General features: G+C 43.1%; 1 protein-coding gene across 7 annotated transcripts in view; it reads right to left on the bottom strand.

The window, feature by feature from the left end:
* The window catches only part of LOC144138507 (UNC93-like protein MFSD11), a 46,917-nt gene that overhangs the window by 11,666 nt on the left and 15,385 nt on the right, over positions 1-19,866 (bottom strand). For 6 of the 7 annotated variants that reach the window (XM_077670822.1, XM_077670823.1, XM_077670825.1 and 3 more), the window contains exons 2-9: positions 18,561-18,622; positions 17,610-17,717; positions 17,202-17,281; positions 11,573-11,669; positions 8,449-8,625; positions 5,968-6,047; positions 3,582-3,647; positions 2,039-2,164 (exon numbers count right to left, since the gene is read on the bottom strand). In XM_077670822.1, coding sequence (XP_077526948.1) covers positions 2,039-2,164; positions 3,582-3,647; positions 5,968-6,047; positions 8,449-8,625; positions 11,573-11,669; positions 17,202-17,281; positions 17,610-17,717; positions 18,561-18,622 — 796 coding nt within the window. The remainder of the gene's footprint in view (positions 1-2,038; positions 2,165-3,581; positions 3,648-5,967; positions 6,048-8,448; positions 8,626-11,572; positions 11,670-17,201; positions 17,282-17,609; positions 17,718-18,560; positions 18,623-19,866) is intronic. The other variant, XM_077670829.1, reaches the window with a different exon arrangement.

The raw sequence follows: 19,866 nt of genomic DNA, 5'->3' as shown, positions 1-19,866 counted from the left end.
ACCCTGCAACTGCAGCGAATTCCGCACCACAAATTAGATTGTTGTTCCCAGGTTAACATACACTCTTTAGCTAAAGACCTCTTCCCTAAAACAGGAATGTTTTATGCCAGAAAGCTGGTGAAAGCTTTTTACTTTTTCACTGCCATAAAATAATTCGGTCACACTTGTTCAGCTTTTGCTTTGAATGCTTTGTGCCCCAGAAATGTTTGGCGTGGCCTAGGATTTTCTCAAGGACTGCACCTCCGTAGTACATACCCAAATGGGGAATCGGTCAAGAAAGTAGCCCCTCCACACGGCCATAAAACATATCCATGCAGCAGAGTACTGGCTGGGAATGGAAAGGAGCTCTGTGCATCATTCCACAATTTCAGCCCATCGATAAGTCAGTTTCAATTAATAATAACTTTAGGCTGACATCGAAAACCACACCGCTCCCGTGTGCTTGCCCCTAAAGTCTTTCTGACGGAGGTGGAAACGGAAAATGAATGCGTGCACAAAACTTTAGCACACAGTGAGGAACACCAGGTGGACTAAATTATTCTACAGCCTTCCATTACAGTGTGCCTCATACCATTTATTTCATCCAACAGAAGTACAGGTCTTCATATTCAAGTAGTGATTGCGATAAATGAAGGAAATAAACAGGGCATAGCCCTTTGCATAAGACTGAGAATGTATATATTCCTCAGAACGCCACTCAGAGAACTTAGGTAGAGACGCAGAATAAGTTTTTTAATGTGAAAGCTTTCTTAGTGGGACTAATTGCGCTCTGTAAAAGAACTACTAATGCATTTCCCCATAGACCGGTAGGTCGACCGAAAGGCTCTGATAACATCTCTGGACACACGGTGCATGCGTGAAACCGGACTTCCATTTCGTCGAAACGGTTAATTGAAAACCGCGAAAAAACAGGAAAAGTTCTAGATAAGACAGTACACGCACTAAGCATGAAGAAGGAGTTAAATAGTAGTATACCTTTATCTCATAAACCACGTATCAGCATACACTTAGATCATTCGTATATGCGTTTACTTAGTGCGCGAGAAATCGCCGCATGGTTTCGTTCTTTGGGTCTTTGAAGGTTTGATGATCGACTGGACGCACTTTCAGTGAAATTTGGAAAAACTTTTAGCGAACGTTTGTGTGCACTTTTGACACAGTTTTGACGCGAGAAAGCTTTTGCGCTTCTCTCAATTTTTTTAGGAAGGGATGTTAAATTTTATAAACCAACGAAGAGTGGAGAATGTAAGGACAAACAAGCAGCTGAATGATAAAACATCCGTGTACGTAGTAGCACGCAGCTGCGATTTAAAAAACACTGATCATTTTGCCTGACTGCATGGTTTGATAAGTCGATTGATGAATCGTAGGATGTGCTTGAAGGGGATAACGGATGGGCTACAGCTACAGCACACGAAAAACTAGCCTGCAAGCGTGTTTTGCTCAAATCATACGAGAAATTGATATGACGTTTACTTAGCAATGTAAAAGACAACATGCTCTCTTACTGACTGGACTGTCAAGAGCCCCTTTAATGGTCTAAAAGCAGTTCAGAGTATTTACTGCCGGTCATTGTAGTTATTACGGTTACTCTCGTGTCCCTGTGGCCTTCTAGGAATCAGATGTACCAGCCCGCATTAAGTTTAAAAAGCAGTCAGTGGATAAAACCCCGTTTTAATTTTTGGAGCTAAAATATAAGGGAACCAGTGCCGCTCAACTATTTGTGGCAAACACGTGCACAAGCAACTTAGAGGCCTGACAGGTTTGTTTTACAATTCAGAAAACACTTCCACAATTTCTACTGTTGACAGACATTTCTCGAGTGGACATCAGGTAGTGACACGGTTCTTGGGATATACATGTAGGCTCCAAGTTCCAGTAAGTTAATGAGCAGTTAAGGTTTCAGGATTTTGCCAGTCGCCTTGCTGCAACTGTCCATAGAGTACAACAAGGCTAATATGTTCCTGATGTTTCCGCACACTTGACACTAATGCTAGCAGTTGGTGCATCGAGACCACTTCACGTCATCACACCTTACCTGTAATCTCTCCCGCACCAATGAGCAGCCCATTGATGCCGAGGAACTTGGAAGAGTCCGAGCCAAAGCGCTTTGTGAAGCCAAGACAAGACCCGTACACACCGCTGAAGAACGACAGCTCCAGACCTGTAAAAGGTGTTTTCCAATTACTCCCCGATGGCGGCGTAATTCGTGGGGTAACAAAGCAAGACAAAGCCAAAGCCAGACAAATCCACATAGTCGTGAAACTGAAGCCAACACATCAGCGAGTCGGGTGGTAGGCCACATGCATGCTGCGTTGACAAGAAGCCAGTGGAAACTTCAACAGTTTGCCTTAACACGTGTCAGAAATTTGGCCATTTTTCATCAACAATAAATCTAATCGAGTTACACCACAATTTCGTTAATTAGTTAAAAGTCACAGCTGACAAAAGATGAGGTTCAAATAAAGTGAAGTTTGAGTTACACCATGCAATTTTTCAATGAGAAGTACTGAAACAGGCAAATGCTTTGATCCAGCCACATCAATAAATTGACTGAATTGAAATTTGGGGCTAGACAGAGTAGACTGAACATTTTGTGCAATGTTAAGTATAAGAAACAATAGCCTGCAGTCCAGTAGCTTTTTTTACTTTTCTTAAGTGTCTCCTATGCAATACTTGCTCGAATTTAAGTCAGCCCAGATTCTAAGCCGACCCCTGAATTTCAGAAGGTTGTAAAGTGGAAACAAAAACATTTTCTCGAATGTAAGCCAACCTAAAAGGGCAAGGATGACAACAGTCACAAAACTAAAGTAGACATTTATTAGCAACAAGTGAACCTGCTTCGGTTCACTCAACATCGTCTATGTCACTGGATTTGTCCTTTTCGTAGCTCTTGCCCTCATACAGTGTGCGCACAATATTCAGTGCTGTCAAGTGTACTTGCAGTGCCGCACTTTTTTAATGTCCCTGCAGTCACACGGTGCAGGACATTACACTGATCATGTCTCGAAACCTCTACCCTTGCTGACGCTTCTTTCCTCAACGCCAAGTTTCCACCTTGCCGGGAGGTTCAACGAGATCCTGGCCACCATGCAGTACAACTTTTTTCCTAAAAGCAGTGCTATGCAAGGACGCAGCTACCGATAATATAGCACCACACAGGAAATCTCGCAAATGTCAAGCTGATACGGAACTCCGAGCAAACACGATAAAAAATGGTGGCCTGCTGCTTCCGCTTTGGTGGACTATAGCCCTAAACACTACTGGCTCCAACACTAGCCGATACTAGCCTCAAGCAGAGCCTCCACTCCAGCACTAGTATGTTACTTTTCAGGTATGGATGAGTACTCAGTGTGTTGTAACGTGAGTCCTCAAACCTGAGGCTACTCGTGAGCAAAGAATTTTTGCGAAGATTTTGCTGCATAATCTGCGAGTTGAATATCCTACGTATAACCACTTTAAAACCACTTTGGTTAGACAAAAGCGCTTACAAAAATCCAGAATTCCCGCAATGACCTCGTCACAGTTATGACCTCGTAACTGAAGATAACTATGAGTTTCAGACAGATAGTGAGGCTTACCGGTGTAGAAAAAAGCGGCACTAAGGGTGAGAATCCTGGCTGTCTTGATAAGCCTTAGTGATGCCACTGGAAAAGAAAAAAAAGAGAACACCACCCCATAGTCAAGCCATATGATGGTACTGCAGAGTGCAAAAAGTAAGCAGATAAGTAAGCAAGCAACAAAAGCAACAAGCTTACTTTCGCCTGGATCACACTACAGCTACGTTACTTTTCACAGTTCCTACCAAATGGTCAAGGCCTTTAAAGGCACCTTCAAAGGCACACACAGTGAACTCAGCTTTCATCACAAAACAAGAACCGATAATTCACTGCTCTGCTTATAAGAGGCAAGTTATAAAAGGTGTCTCCTATGCTCAGAAATTATGTTGTAGAAATTTTCAACTACCATTTTCTCCTTTTACTGACGTAACTGTGAACGTCGTCTACAATGGCAACAGCCATCTTCAAACTTTTCCGAGTTTATATAGTTTATCAATCAGCCACTGCCAGTAAGTGCATTGGGCATTTGTAAACCCCATACACCAACCTATTGTTTTAGGCATGGTGTAATGAGCAGTGTTTAGCAATTAGGGAAGAACATTTTAACAGGAACAGAAACCATAAGCTTTGGTTGTAGCAATCCACCAATTAAAGCATCTATCAGTGGAGTACCGTATTTTCTGGTGTATAAGTTGAGTTTTTTTTTTTTTCTGAAATTTTCATTGGTGTGTTTTATCCACCGGTGCGACTTATGTATGGAATAAATCCGGTTCGCGGCAGCCGCGCGTTGACAGCGTACGTTCAGACACATCTCTATGGTCTAAACGAAGCCGAAGCCCACCACTACGGCGTTTCTCGTAGCCCATAAGTTGCTTCGGGACGTTAAACCAAAGAATTTGCTGCTTTTTCTAGTCAAAAACAATGATAATGGCCTGCGACAACCGCGCGCCACTTGCGGCCACGCGCAGTAACTATAGTTCAGAATAAATTCAGAGCAACATCAAATTGAGTTGCAAAAACAAAATCCAGCTTATAGGTAAATGTTTCAAGTTGTGCATCTGCAGATGGTGAACCAAGACATCTGGCCGCAGCAATTGATGTTATCACAAATATTTAAATTTAAAAGGAGCTAAGCAAATTTCTGTCCACAAAGTTCATGCACGTCTTGTGGCAAGGTGACCAATAAGATACTTTAAAAGAGCACTGAAGGCAACCAGAACGTTGGTTTCAAACAAAATTCTGACCTTCCTATAGCATTTTTAGCATTGCTCTGGTGCCGAAACAGGCCTTGTTTGCTGAGAAGTCGCTAATCAAATGCTGATCAAACGTGACGCAAACAAAGACTACAGTCGCTGTTCGGGTCACGATAAACTGGCAGCAAGTGAAACAGCGGTGATGTGCAGCGGTATAGAAACAACCGAATACAACGCTACCACGTACCGAACGAATTGGTCAGTTTCGGTCAAAGCAGTCGTGCTTTCCCAAACTCCCACGTCCTTGAAGCTACATACCACTAAGAAAAATGTTCCTTCTTAGGACCCGTGATCAGCAGTGACACTTTGTTGAAGAAGTCGAAGAACATGTCCTTTTGAGGCCCCGCGAATGTTGGCGTCGAACCAGCCACTCATGTGTAGCTCGCATGTAGCTCGCAAAGAGGTACCGCAGCCCCAAGTATGGACGAGTAGCGCCATCCAGCGGTAGCCAGGAAAGACGTTGTGCATACCAGTAGTTTAAACCACTTCTGGTGCAAGTTTCACTATATAGCCAGTGGTGGCAGCACCTGCCTTCACGTTTTCACTATTTTCTACGTTATTTTTAAAAAAGCCATGCGTAAGAGTGGTATATTCGTGTTCTTGGTAAGCTAATCCATACATCTATAGAAACTTGTATTTTGACTTCAGTGTTCCTTTGAAGAGAGGCTGATCATGTTGCAGCCGACACTATTTAACGAATAGTGGTGGTATCAACGTCAAACAGACAATGCATGTACGCCGCTCAATCTTACTGGCAGTGCCAAAAAAATGGCGACCAATAGCGGAAATTATTTGTACGCAACACATAAACACGGCATGAAGGACGGTATGTAATACACAATAAGTTCAAGGATGGGTTGGCAAAATTGCAGTGTAATTGTGGGCTTCTACGTTGAAAAGTGACATTCGGCTCTGGTGTCCTTGAACACTAACTCATAATTACTCAAGTTTATTGACAAAATTCGAAACACGTGTTTCAGAGCCTTTTTGATTCGTCATTCTACTCTTTTTAAGCATTTAACATGTTAGCAGGCAGTTTCAAGCCCCTACACAAAAGTGCGATTGGCTAACATTAGCTATGAGCATGCCCAGGGCTTTTTGTGCACAGACAAAGCAGTAAACAATTTAAAAAAAAAAAGACCGCTGGTACATACCTAGTGCGTCAAGAAAGGTTGGTTGTGCAGTGTTGAGCTGCTTGACGTCCACTTCTGATGAGGGACCGCTCTCGGCACTCCTGCGAGAGCAGTGAAGCAATAAAGAGGTTAAAACGGAAAGTCGGGATAGTTGTAATTAGCACAATAAGACGTGATTACTAGTACAACCGTAACAAGGATGAAAAGAACAGACATTGGAAAAAGCTAGTAAAGCGAAAAGGCAGCCAGTGAAAATACACATGGACCAAAATTTATGGGGAAAATCTCACAAGCTGCGGCAAACCGGCATCGGCAGGCATTTTTCTCCAGAAAAGAGAATGTGGAAACAGGAGAGCCAGGCTGTTATACAAATTAACCAACAAATACACTCGGAATAATGAAACCACAAATTTTTAGTGGATTTTTCGAGCAATACAAATATGCGTTACGTTTCTGCATGTGTTTTGAAGGTTTCCCAAAGCACTGGCTTTTCACAATCTTAACCAAACTACTGAAACTTTTCATAGTCCTAGTTGGGCATAAAATGCACTGCCTTCGCGATACAGCAAAAATTCTTTGCTGCATGCACATAAAACCACACGTGAATCTGAACGAAGGCTCACATCCCATGGACCTGGCAAATAGTACCTTGCATAGAAACAAGCAATGAAAATGACTTCACACCAGCAAGCATCTGCTTGGATGTCTTCGTCAAGGGCAAATCATACATTAATTCTTTTTAGCAACTATAATTATTGCTGTTAAGGTGTGAAGAATACTATCTTTTGCTACAGCAAGGGATGTGCTCTGAATATTACTGGGGCACCCACAAAAGAAGTTAGGTTAAGCATACTCAATAATAAATACTAGAAACTGTAATTCCACCATAAGCTAAGCTATCACTTCCATCGTATCATCACTAGATGAAATAACTAACAGTTAACAGTTTTAACTACTATTTCTGAAGCTTTGTGGCCTGAGTGAAACTGTAAGGTGGCAACAGGTGGCTTGCTCAAGTGTTAGAAAATAAACTACATGACATATTTCTTTATTTGCAAAAACTTGAGAGAAAAAAAAAGGGAAGGAAAAGAAGGCGGTGAAGTAAAACTACAAAATTACAGCCAATCCATGCTGGATGCAAATATGTTTTTTTTATTTAGTATCTACTCTCTATCGTTCCCCTCTTAATGCTTAAAGGAGTACTGACACCAATTTTCGTGTTAATATTATTGCACAGTTCGCTTCCTTTACTCAACAGAATACCCTGGCTGAAATATGAGCGTCCTGCGACGCGAAGAACATACTTCAATTGGATCTTATTCATCACGCCGACGGAGCAGCGCGCGGAGCGGCACTCAGCAAATGGACATCAGTGTGACATCACCCCGTGATAGCCAAAAGAAGTGACGTGACAGTGCTCGTCAAAAACTCGTGACGTCACTTCACGCGCGCAACACCGCGAGCGGCGAGCGGGCGCCGGCGCATTCACAAACGGGTGCACGTAGCCAGAGCTACAGGCATAACCACTGCCCAGAAAGGCACTGTTGGCAAAAATAAAGTTCCACACACGGGAAAGGAAGCGATAATATAGCCCGGAATCACAAAAGAAGTCGCCATCAGGACTTTTATTAAAAGCGGTCATCGAATTTCCGCCGCAAAGGTAGGCCTAGCACCTTCAGGCAGCTCAGCCGTTCAGCTCCGGCGGCAGCGCGGTTGAAACAACGCCCCCACCGGCCTCCACAGTGTTTTGACGTCCGCACAAAGCGGTGATGTCATGCCGGGATTCTGTCATATGCGCCTTTCGGGCTGAAAGCGCGAGAATTTGAAAGAAACGATTTTCAGGCCGTTCAATGTAATTAATTATCGCGTGCTGAAGTATTCAAAGTGCCGTTTCGGGTTCGCCAGACCATTAAGCATCGCTAAAAGCAATAAAAGTGGAACATAAAGTTTTCGTGTAAGTACTCCTTTAAACGTCATGTACCACCGGTTGCACAGTTCCTATATAATTATGCCAAAAATACCTGTTCTCCTTAAACTGTGCGTGTGTATGCGTGTATGCCCGCACACACACACTCATGTCCACCTTTCAATCCCTGCTACCGCGCTGCCCGCTTTTCGTTGCCAATGTTGCATCATCGCACCTTGCGTTGGGTGTCACACAGCCCTTGACAATAGATATCTTGAAAAAATGAAAGTTTCAAGCAGTCAAGTTCGCACCAACGCTACGCCTCACACAATGCGCTTATACATAACATTACACGCACGATACAGTGAGGGCCCATATTCCTGCCCAAATCGTAAAAGACATAATCTTTGATAGTAGCCAAACAATGCTTCCAGCACTGCAAAGACCGATGATGTCACTTGCACAAGGCACTCCTTGGCTATGCCCGACGAGCATGGCAGAGCACAACGCTGGTTCAGACTGCCACCCAAGGACCCTCGATGCGCCTTTAACTACTCAACCCGCACCACTTTATTATGGAGGAAACTGGCACTCACTCCTCTCTACGGCTGTTCTGGCGACTGGGAATCCCTCCCCCTCGTAGCAGCAGCAGGAGGAGCATGCCCAGGATGCCGACACCCGTCAACGCCCCAAAGACGACGTTGCGGCTCTCGCGGTCCACCTGGGAGCGGCCTTGGAACTGGATGTAGACGAATATGTTTCCCCAGATGAGGCTGGAACGGGAGGGGGGAATTACAGTTACTGCAGAGCAACAGCATAGCATACGTGATTCACTTGCAATTGCAATTCTGTTTACCTGACACAAAGAAGTGAGGTGTTTGCAATTTGCTTTACCTGACATGATGATTGATCGTAAGGTTTAGGCAATGAGGTGCGCCATAATGGAGGACTCCGGATTAATTTTGGCCACCTGGGGTCCTTAAAGGAGCCATGAAGAGAAAACAAAAGTTTGTTTTATTCGAAAGATTAGGTGTTTCATAGTACCCCAAGCGCTTTCCCGGAAGCAAATGATGCTTTATTCACTGAGAAATAAGGCAATTTAAGCCAAAATTTTAAATCTCCCGCTAAAATTGCACATTTGGTGACGTGAGCAATGGTGTCACACGGGCCGGTCCATGAAACAGATACTTAGTATGTCGACTCCATATAGCACCCACACGCGGGAGTCGACCGAGACGGCGGCCATTTTAAAAATGCTAGTAAAACCTAGTGCACCCGCAGCCCTAGTCATGGAATCGCCTGATCCGGAGAACAAAACTCTCGCCGAGGAGCTCCGGCTTGCATTTAACAACCTCACACCACTTGAACGCTCAACGCTTCTAAGTGCACGAGCGGCAAGAGTTGTGGGATACGCGGTGGACGGGAAAGCGACCATTCCGCGATAGCCACAACAGACGAACGCCCTGCCGTCGGCACCGCTGCCTCGTCAGCGCCGTCGCCACGGACGAATACAGACTGGTACGTATGTGCCGTATTTTTATTACGGTTAATAATAGTTCAACTTCAGTAGCAGTATCGCTTATGCCAGTTGGCCGGTGTCGTGTATGGAAAGCCGTTCGCGCGAGCTCTCTGCTTCGACCAGAAAGATACGAGCGTCAATGCGCGGTGTTTACGGCATTTTTCCTCCAAGGTCAGAGCGCCTCGAACCCGAAAATTCGTCTGCGCGACGGCGAGATGTCGAGCTCGGCCAGGCGGTTGTTTCGTACGCATTGGCGCACACGCTTGCGTGTTCGTTCGGAACTTCAACCGTTTACTCCACCGTTCTTTGTCATAAAAAGAATGTGCAGTATGTTTCACGGGCATTTAGCTCGCTATGCAAACTGTAAGCCCTGCCTAACATGCGTTTGCTTTTGCCGGCCTCCGCCAATCGCAGAGCTTAGCCCATGTGACGGCATAGGTTCTGTTGCGGGAAATGAGCTGGTGGGTCGCATGACCATTCCCGTTTTTCCTAATTATGTAGCTTATTTGAGCGAAGTTTGCGTTATAAGTGGTGTCGTTATGGTTCTAACGAGGCAATCTTTCGAATGAACCAAACTTGTGTCTTCTCTTCATGGCTCCTTTAATGTGCGCCAAAATCTCAAACACACAGGCGTTTTTGCTTTCCGCCTCCATCAGAAAAGCGGCCGCCGTGACCGGGAATCAAACCCGCGTCTCTGTGCTCGCCAGCACAAAGCCTTAGTCACTGAGCCACCGCGGTGGGTTGCTTTACCTGATATGTATAAGTGAGATGTTTCATAATTCACTTTCTCTGACATCTGCGATTTCCTTGTAATTTGACTGCACTATTGCGATTCACTGTACCTGACATGCATATGTGAAATGTTTGTAATTTGCTACACTTTATCTCACATTCCTTTTTGCACCAAAATAAAGACACTTCACATGCGCTTCAGTTTCGACAGTGCGAGGAACAAGCAACGCTCAACCTTCAAAATAGAAAAATGGAGGCTACGAAAACAACCACTTTCAATGATGATAACAAAAACGTACCTATATACTGCAATGTTTGCTTTTGGAAACTTTATCAGCATTGCGCAAGGCTTTGATTGTACAGCACATTTCTAACACTGGCACCAGCCAAACTAACCACAGTAAATGTGGCACCAGCACACATTAGGGCTACGGTAGCCATGGCAACAAGAAAAATGCTGAACTGGTATTCTTGGAATTCCCTTCAGCTTTGCCCGACTTTATCCATAGCTCAATGCCCCATTAAACAACGTCACAAATGTGCCATTCACTTACAAATGACCTGGGTGGGAAATTGCAGCTGTAGCCTTACAACATTGCACCCAAACTAATCACAGCAATAAGGACTGTATGTACCCCTCCTAAGCTACTAAGCTAAATCAAGACCATGAACTCAGGTTACTAACTCTTTGAGGGCTTTTGCCGTATATGTACGGCAGCAGTTTTCCATCCTGCAAGGTCTTTGCTTACAGGTACAGTTTCAACCCTTCGTTTACAATTTCATGCTCACTGGGAGGACTGCCTGCCCCCTCCTTGGATTTACAAGAAGCGCTTGAAATTTGATCGTCCTACCTTCCTGCGGAGATAGACAGAACTCTCCAGCTTCAGTGCGTCATGCAATCTGTGTCAACGTCCTTTTGTGGTTTCAGTTTCACCATGTGATTGCAACAGAGGAGCACAAAACTCTTGATTTTTATTTTTATCAGCACTCCCTTGCAGGGGCAGCGGAAATTAATTTCTATCTATATTGGCACTGTTCTTAGCTTGTTTATCACCGTAGAGTTATTTGACCACCTGGGAAAGTTCTTTCTAAAAAAATTTTGATCCTCAAAGGGTCAACCTACAATCGTGTAAATAATAAAAAAACAGATAAAATAATAAAATACACAGATAAAATTAAAAAAAACTGCGTTTTAAAAAAGAAAAACAGATTGTACACAATGTTTATACAGGGCACTCCTTTCCTTAAAATGGCGGTCCACAAATTTTTCCTTTGTAAATTGCAACAGAACAGAACTTGATGGCACAGTGTTCCACTTGAGTTAATGAACGTACTACACAAATAATGTGACCTATTCCATACCAATGTATGATGCACTGAGTAAAAGTACCTAATGGTGTACCTCAAGGGTGTACACTCTGCCCCTTACTGTTTCCTCCACAATTAGACAGGCCTCACTGTTTACTCACCTGCACTGAAGCATAGCCCAAAAGATGCCGCTGTTCCGCGACATGGTGGTGCTGTCCGAGTTGATTGTCAGAAAGTTCCCCTGGCCAGTCCATATCACTGGATGCCAAAAACAGAGTTTGTTAAAGTTGCATTCGAGGCAAGGTAAGATTTTAATAAGGCTAAAAATTTATTAAAGTGTAAGAATTAAATGTGGCTTTTCACAAAAGTGCTGGAATAGCACCGATATTCTTAAAAACACTTCCGTCTTCCCAAATATTTGGGACAATCTGCCATAGCTGTGCAGTGTTTGTGCTTTCAAAAAAATGCGCAATTTAAAATTCAGACTAAAGAACCAGAACCGATGTGCTCTAGGGAAGTTTTGCAATGATCGAGTCTTATCTCTGCACACTAGACACTAAGAAATATTTTTTAAGGGTAAAAATAAAATATTTCTAGATAGAACTGCGGCCTAACCAATCAAAGTGTAATCTATACATCTTATGTCAAAGAAACTTCGTGTGACCAACTAAACATTTGCAAGTTACAAAAATAAATTACCCTTAACAGAAGGCCAAACAACAACAGATTCATCAATCACTGTGATAAACATTGTCATCAATTGTCCCCATTTCTAATAATTTTATAACACCAAAAAATTAAGTTCTCGCTATCGGGACATCACTCAGAATTCCTTTGCTGTCAACGTGCGATAAAATTCTAGCTTACGGCTAAAAAATACATTGTAGTGCACTCGAAAGCATCTAAAACTGCCATATAAAAAGGAGAGAGAGAGACGGGAAAATTATACGTATATACGGGGAAAGCTCATTAATTTGAATTTCTAGATAATTTGAACTGTACAATTTGGTGATCCCGCCAAGCCTCCATTGAAGCCTGTGTATCAAAAAGCCTGTTAATTCGAACTTAGGTAGGTTCCAAGATGGATAATTCAAACTACGCGCCCCCTTATCGGCGGCTTGGCGCCTGAAAACCAGCCAGAGAAATGCACCTGCCGCCTGCACATAGGCATCGCCGCCTACGGAAAGGAGAAGAGAACGAAGAAGGTAAAATTGGGTAAAAGCAAACTGAAACCCCCACGGTGCACATTATGAAAGACATTCTTTGGGTACTACGTCAATGTGGACACGAGTGCAGTGGTGTGGGGTGCACTGACACATGAGAGCATCATATCTCAGATAAGAAGCGCAGAGCATGTTGCTCACAGTGACAAGAAGGAGGAGGACAAAGCATGCCTGGATGGAAAGTCGGCTGTCTTTTGTTTAGTTAAAGCGAAGAGGAGGTCTTCCGCTACATTCACTCATTGGAGCAAAAAGTGCTGGCTATTGTCTTAAAGGACATGTAAAAGGCAGCAGTCATGGACTTTTTCAAGTTCAAATTGTCGACATGCCTACTGCTTCCCCATCGCAGTGCACTGTTGTTATTCTTCACTTTCACTAACTCGAACTGAGATGGCGTCCCCTCGCGGTTCCAATTAACGAGCTTTTACTCTGTGTATGCACGTGCGTGCGTGTGTGCGCGTGCGTATATATATTATATATATGCACACACACACAGTGAAACCTCGTTAAACCGTACCTAACAGGGACGTGAAGAAAGTACGTACTAACTGGCACTATGGTTTATCCAAATGAATTAGGTTAAAGGGAAACAAAGTTGGGGATTCGGCTTAACTACATATAAAAAGAAACAACTGCTTATACGGGTACAGTTTAACGAGATTCCACTGTATATATATAAATCTTTGATGTGTGTGTTCTTAAGGAATCCTTCACCCCATATATTTCTGTTCTGCATATATATATATATGTATATAGATAGACAGAATAAGGGTTGGCAGTCAAGAAAACCTCGGAAAGCAAAGGGGGGAATGCAGTAGCTCATAGAAATAGATGAAGAATTTTTTGAGTCAGAAAGAAAGTGGTGAAAAAATGCCTGCCGGGTGGGATTCGAACACACGACCTCCAGAATTTTTTCAACACTTTCTTTCTGACTCAAAAAATTCTTCATCTGTTTCTATGACCTACCGCATTCCCCCCTTTGCTTTCCAAGGTTTTCTTGACTGCCAACCCTTATTCTGTCTTAATTCACCGAGCCCCTCATTTACCATTTCTGATTCAATATATATATATATATATATATATATATATATATATATATATATATATATATATATATATATATATACACACACACACATATACAAGAGAAGAAAAACTTCGAACAAGGTAACAGCACGATTGTGGCCTACGTTTCAGCAAAGAGAACTTGCTTTCCTCAGGGCAATCTCTCGCCTGGCTGGCACGGGGTAGGTCCCCAGGTGAGGGGAGAGAAGGAAAGAAGGAAGTGAAATTGAGAACGGGGATTGGTTTGGGAGTATGTCGGGGGAGATATTGAGGGGGAAAGAAGTTTGTATAGTTTGAGCCGCGAGTAGGTCACAGGGAAGTCAGCCGGGGGTTGATATTCCGGGAATTTTTGGAGAGAAAGGATGAGAGCTTGTTTGTTGACCCGTGCCGCACGGCATACCGAAAGGTTCTCAGAACCACCTGAAGCAGAACAGGCGGTGAGAGTGGGGTCCTTATCAGAAACTATCTGCAAGCCTCAGGTCAAAAGAGAAGGTAGAGAAGTGGGGGAACGACTAGGTCAAGGAAAAAGAAAACGAGAAAAAAAAAGAAGAAAAAAAGAGGGAGGGAAACCACACAAACCCACACACACAAGAAAAAGCAATAACCCGACAATTGAAATGGCACGTGTCGCCCACGGCAACATTCCTGGAACAGGCCTGTCCTGAAACTCAAAAACGAAAAGATAAAGTTAGAGTGATGTACGGGGCACAAAACAAAGCGGAGCAAAAAAAGAGAAATAAAAGAAATAAAATGGAATTCCAAAAGCAAACGTTGGAGGGATGCGGGCGCATACTAAGCTGGAAGCTAAGGAATGAAAAAAAAAAAAGAAATTAGGTGACCAGGTAAAGAGCAGAGGGAGGGGTCCTAGTCTTTGGATAAGGTATATGCAAGACAATGCCTAATGCTGTATTCCTGGTGAATGTCGCAAGGATTCCAAGTTGCCCCTAGACGCATTAATTCCAGCAGGTTCCATGGAGTTGAATTTGTGAATTAAATAGGATTCTCGGTATTTCCTGTCCCTAGGAGACTGAAAGTTTGACTGAAGTATATACAACTTAAGGTCATCAAAATTGTGGCCTGGTTGGTTGAAATGCTGCGCTACAGCTATGGAGGATTTGCTAAGAGTATCTGCCCGGTGACCATTAAGACGTAGGCGCATAGGTTGACTCGTTTCGCCTATATACTGTTTGTGGCACATTGAGCATTCCAACATATACACAATGTCGGATGAAGTCCACGTAAAACTTGAATTAATCTTGTGGACATAATCACTGGCTGTGCTAAAATTTTTACAATGCAGTCCGTCTGCAGGTGCCTGCAAGTCTTGCATCTGGGACGGGAGCAGCTGGCTATGACTGGTTGCTTTGAAGGCCCTGTTTTAGCATGCACTAAAATATCCTTTAGATTCCTGTTTCTCCGGTAGGTAACCGTTGGTGCTTCCGGGAAAGTCTTTTTAAGTCGGTCGTTACTGGCTAAAATGGGGTAGTACTTCCTTAGTATATTGTTTACGTTTGGAAGGGCGTTTGAAAATTTAGTTATTAGGGCAGGCGGCCTGGTACTTTTGTTTTGTCGCTGTTTGTTGAGCACGTCATCCCTTTTGAGATTAGACGCACGTTGGTACGCCTAACGATGCTTTAAAACCACGCTTTCTGGAAAACCAACAGACAGGCAGCAGTACCTAGATTATAAAAGCCATCACCCGAGACACTGCAAGCAAGGGATCTTTGTAGGACAAGCAACCAGGCTTAGAAGAGTATGCAGTGATGACAGTGACTACGTAGAGCACCTAGACGAACTCAAGTCCACCCTGATGAAGGCACCACCCCAAAAGCTCGCTCGATCAGGCGTACCAACGTGTGTCTAATCATTCAGTTTTACGTGCACTTCATCCGACATTGTGTATATGTTGGAATGCTCAATGTGCCACAAACAGTATATAGGCGAAACGAGTCAACCTATGCGCCTACGTCTTAACGGTCACCGGGCAGATACTCTTAGCAAATCCTCCATAGCTGTAGCGCAGCATTTCAACCAACCAGGCCACAATTTTGATGACCTTAAGTTGTATATACTTCAGTCAAACTTTCAGTCTCCTAGGGACAGGAAATACCGAGAATCCTATTTAATTCACAAATTCAACTCCATGGAACCTGCTGGAATTAATGCGTCTAGGGGCAACTTGGAATCCTTGCGACATTCACCAGGAATACAGCATTAGGCATTGTCTTGCATATACCCTATCCAAAGAATATGACCCCTCCCTCTGCTCTTTACCTGGTCACCTAATTCCTTTTTTTTTCATTCCTTAGCTTCCAGCTTAGTATGCGCCCGCATCCCTCCAACCTTTGCTTTTGGAATTCCATTTTATTTCTTTTATTTCTCTTTTTTTGCTCCGCTTTGTTTTGTGCCCCGTACATCACTCTAACTTTATCTTTTCGTTTTTGAGTTTCAGGACAGGCCTGTTCCAGGAATGTTGCCGTGGGCGACACGTGCCATTTCAATTGTCGGGTTATTGCTTTTTCTTGTGTGTGTGGGCTTGTGTGGTTTCCCTCCCTCTTTTTTTTTCTTTTTTTTGTTTTTTTTTCTCTTGTTTTCTTTTTCCTTGACCTAGTTGTTCCCCCACTTCTCTACCTTCTCTTTTGACCTGAGGCTTGCAGAGAGTAAATGTCTGATAACGACCCCACTCTCACCGCCTGTTCTGCTTCAGGCGGTTCTTAGAAGCTTTCGGTATGCCGTGCAGCGGGTCAACAAACACCCTCTCATCTTTTCTCTCCAAAAATTCCCGGAATATCAACCCCCGGCTGACTTCCCTGTGACCTACTTCGCGGCTCAAACTATACAACCTTCTTTCCCCTTCAATATCTCCCCCGACATACTCCCAAACCAATCCCCGTTCTCAATTTCACTTCCTGCTTTCCTTCTCTCCCCTCACCTGGGGACCTACCCCTATATAAATCGTGCCAGCCAGGCGAGAGATTGCCCTGAGGAAAGCAAGTTCTCTTTGCTGAAACGTTGGCAACAATCGTGCTTTTACCTTGTTCGGAGATTTTCTTTTCTTGCGTTCTCTACCATCTTCAAAGTTCTACTGCTCCCTATATACATATAGGTGGATTCCGCAAGAACACACATCAAAGATGCAGTCCTTATTGCCAGTGCTATTCGGCTACTTGAAGCTGCTGTATAGCGCCGAATGAGGTGGTTGTCGTTTTTGGATGAAGAAATCAAAGTCGAGAAAAAATCCTCTGTGATCGGAAGCGGTCCTGCTTCGGATCACGGCGAATTTTTTCTCGACTTTGATTTCTTCATCCAAAAACGACAACCACCTCATTCGGCGCTATACAGCAGCTTCAAGTAGCCGAATAGCACTGGCAATAAGGACTGCATCTCTGATTATATATATATATATATATATATATATATATATATATATATATATATATATATATATATATATATATATATTGGAGAGGGAGAGAGAAAGGAGAGAGACGGGAAAATAACTTACTTGCAGCCCCCACCCCAATGGCAACCGAAGCAGCATACAGGCCCCATGTAACCGGGAACAGGAACTGAGCTATAAATATACTGCAAAGATGTGATCACAAAATAAGGCAAGTGGAAGCAGCTAAAGGCGTACGGTATGATATGTGCCATTTCCAGTTTATACGCACCGGAAGACAACTATCTGTTTAACAAACTACAACAAGCATAACAACTGCAATTAGATGAACACAGAATTTCACTTGAAATATGCTACTTCACTAAAGAAAAAGCACAGGGGTATGGTGCTTGGACTTTAGGCCTCTTTCTTGCTATTTGCAGAAACTTCGAACTCATCTGCAAATGCGATGTATACCAGTTATGAATGTAAAATGTAGAAGAGTATACTAGCTAGATACCAGAGAGGACATACTTGTATGTGACGGCACCAAACAGCATTGTGTACTTGGGACCAAGGAATGTGATGACTGATGGTGCCAGCCAATTGGATATGGCAAAAACGGCATAAATAACTGCCAAGCTGTAATGAAAAAAACAGTCAAAAAGCAATCAGTGAGATGTGTTGGAGGATATGCAATGAACATTAACCTAAAGTTACGACACAAGGCCAGACAGAGTTTGAAATTTAAAACTAAATTCAAACAAGCAGGCAAATGCGAAAACAACTAGTTTCATAGCACTAAAATAATGCCTTATTTTTCAGGGTACGCACGTGTACTCTTCAGCTAAAAAAAAGAAGTTCACTAAGATAAGTGTTTTCTCACCTGACCACCACTTTGAGGGATAAAAAAAAATAACATGAGTTAGATATGCTATAAGGAAAATAAACTGTTCACAGTATTTATGCACAGAAACAAAATTTTACCGTTTCTCAAGCACTAGCAGAATTAGTGAGATGTTGTGAAGGTAGAAGACGTACAAAGAAAAAAAAACAAGAAAAAAAGACTGTGTGAAGACGCGCTGTAAATAGATACTGTGAAACAAATAAACTCAATTCAAATAAGTTCAAAATTTCAAAGCACTGGTCTTCACAGACAATGTTCGTAGGGGAAAATACTAGAGAAAGAGGGGAAGGGAATGGGAATCTTGACTAGTGACATACTGTCAAAGCAATTCCCTCCCACCTAACAGGCTTAATTGGCTCGTACACTTTTGCACCCATTTTGTGTTCGCTTTGCCTGCACAGCTCAGGCGTCATGTGGAAAAGCCAGCTTTACATGCATGCGCTGAGCAGGCAAGAATGGAAGAACGATTAGCATGCGCTGCGGCAACGTGCAACGTTTTGTCTTGAGGCAGCGGAATTATTTCACTGCGAATCAAGAACACTGGAACATCATTACATTGGGCACAATTTAATCCTTACCTAATATAGCCATCTCCAGTGTAGCTGGGGTCTTCATAGTGAATGCTGTCTAGAACAACTTTCTGAAACGGAAGTAACAGATACGGTAACTGTTAGTGAATGGTTCGGTACCACATGCTACCTCAAGTTGGAAGCGGTGAGCAAGGATGTCATTTCCCGTAATTTCATTCCAAAAGTTACAATTTTCCGTCAACAGTATACTAACTAATAGCTGAAGCATAAATTCTTGAGGATACAAATCTCTCCTCGTTACGAAAACATTCATACCATTTCAAACACATATCATCAAGAAGACGGCGAAAAAAATTGCAACGACTGTAATTGGAAAGGAAAACAAGAGCCTCCCTACTCTTGCGCGGTTCTGGCACGAGTAACAAACAGAACAGAACAAAACCCACACATATGTTTTTGCTACCTTGAGGATTCTGTTTTGGGAACCAGTCTCCAGATCATTCAGATCACCAAGAAGGAATTAAACCAGCACACAAAATGAATCAAATGTGCAACTAATTACTTTTTTCTTCGCTTAGTAAGGGTGCTCGCATAACCAACTAGCCCACATTGGCTGGCAAAAATTTTAAGTCGCCCCGCAACGATTTTTGCAACTTTATTTCAAAATCTGAGATACTTTCAGAGCGTAGTCAACCAGCACATTCAGTATTAATATTAGGTTGTCACAAAGTACCCCAGCCAAATACGATTACTGCTCTACTCCCATCAGGTAACTTGGAAACTTTCTCAAAATATTTTTTCTCTTTTTCGGACTGGGCATTGTTTGCAAGTTTGAATGATGTGATTCAAGGTGTATCGTGGCTATTGGCCAGATTCCTTTCAGATGCAGTAATGAACGAATGCGATGGGTTTATTAATGAAACTGAAAGAAACACTTTAAAGGTACAATCGCAGCAAAACAAAGCAGCTGGAAGACGTATCTAGCTCCGACGAGCACGGTGCTTCCAGACACAAGGGAAAGAGAGAAAGCGTTTATTGGCAGTGTTGCAGGGTCCCTTGAAGTGCTTGCATAATTTCGGGTAATAAGGTCGTATCTAACTTTTGATAACACAAAAACAGCCTCGATATCCGTGTTTTACGTAAGACTCGTTGGAAGACAGCCGCTATCAAGACTCACCAACACTTTCCGCTGGTAACGACGTCCATTGTCTGATAAGCTGTGACGCGTGGCACATAGAGTTAATACTACTGACTGCGTGGCATAACGCTGATAGCGTGCGTTCGAGCCGAAAGCAAGAACTCCATACGACCCCCTCCCTCTCATATGCTACCCGAACACAGTCATCTTACATGC

The sequence above is a fragment of the Haemaphysalis longicornis genome, unplaced genomic scaffold (genome assembly GCF_048455015.1).
Source record: "Haemaphysalis longicornis isolate Haplotype H1 unplaced genomic scaffold, Haemaphysalis longicornis Haplotype H1 scaffold_5, whole genome shotgun sequence".
NCBI lineage: Eukaryota > Metazoa > Arthropoda > Arachnida > Ixodida > Ixodidae > Haemaphysalis > Haemaphysalis longicornis.
Note: the sequence above shows the minus strand (reverse complement) of the source record. Positions and strands in the feature narration are given on the sequence as shown.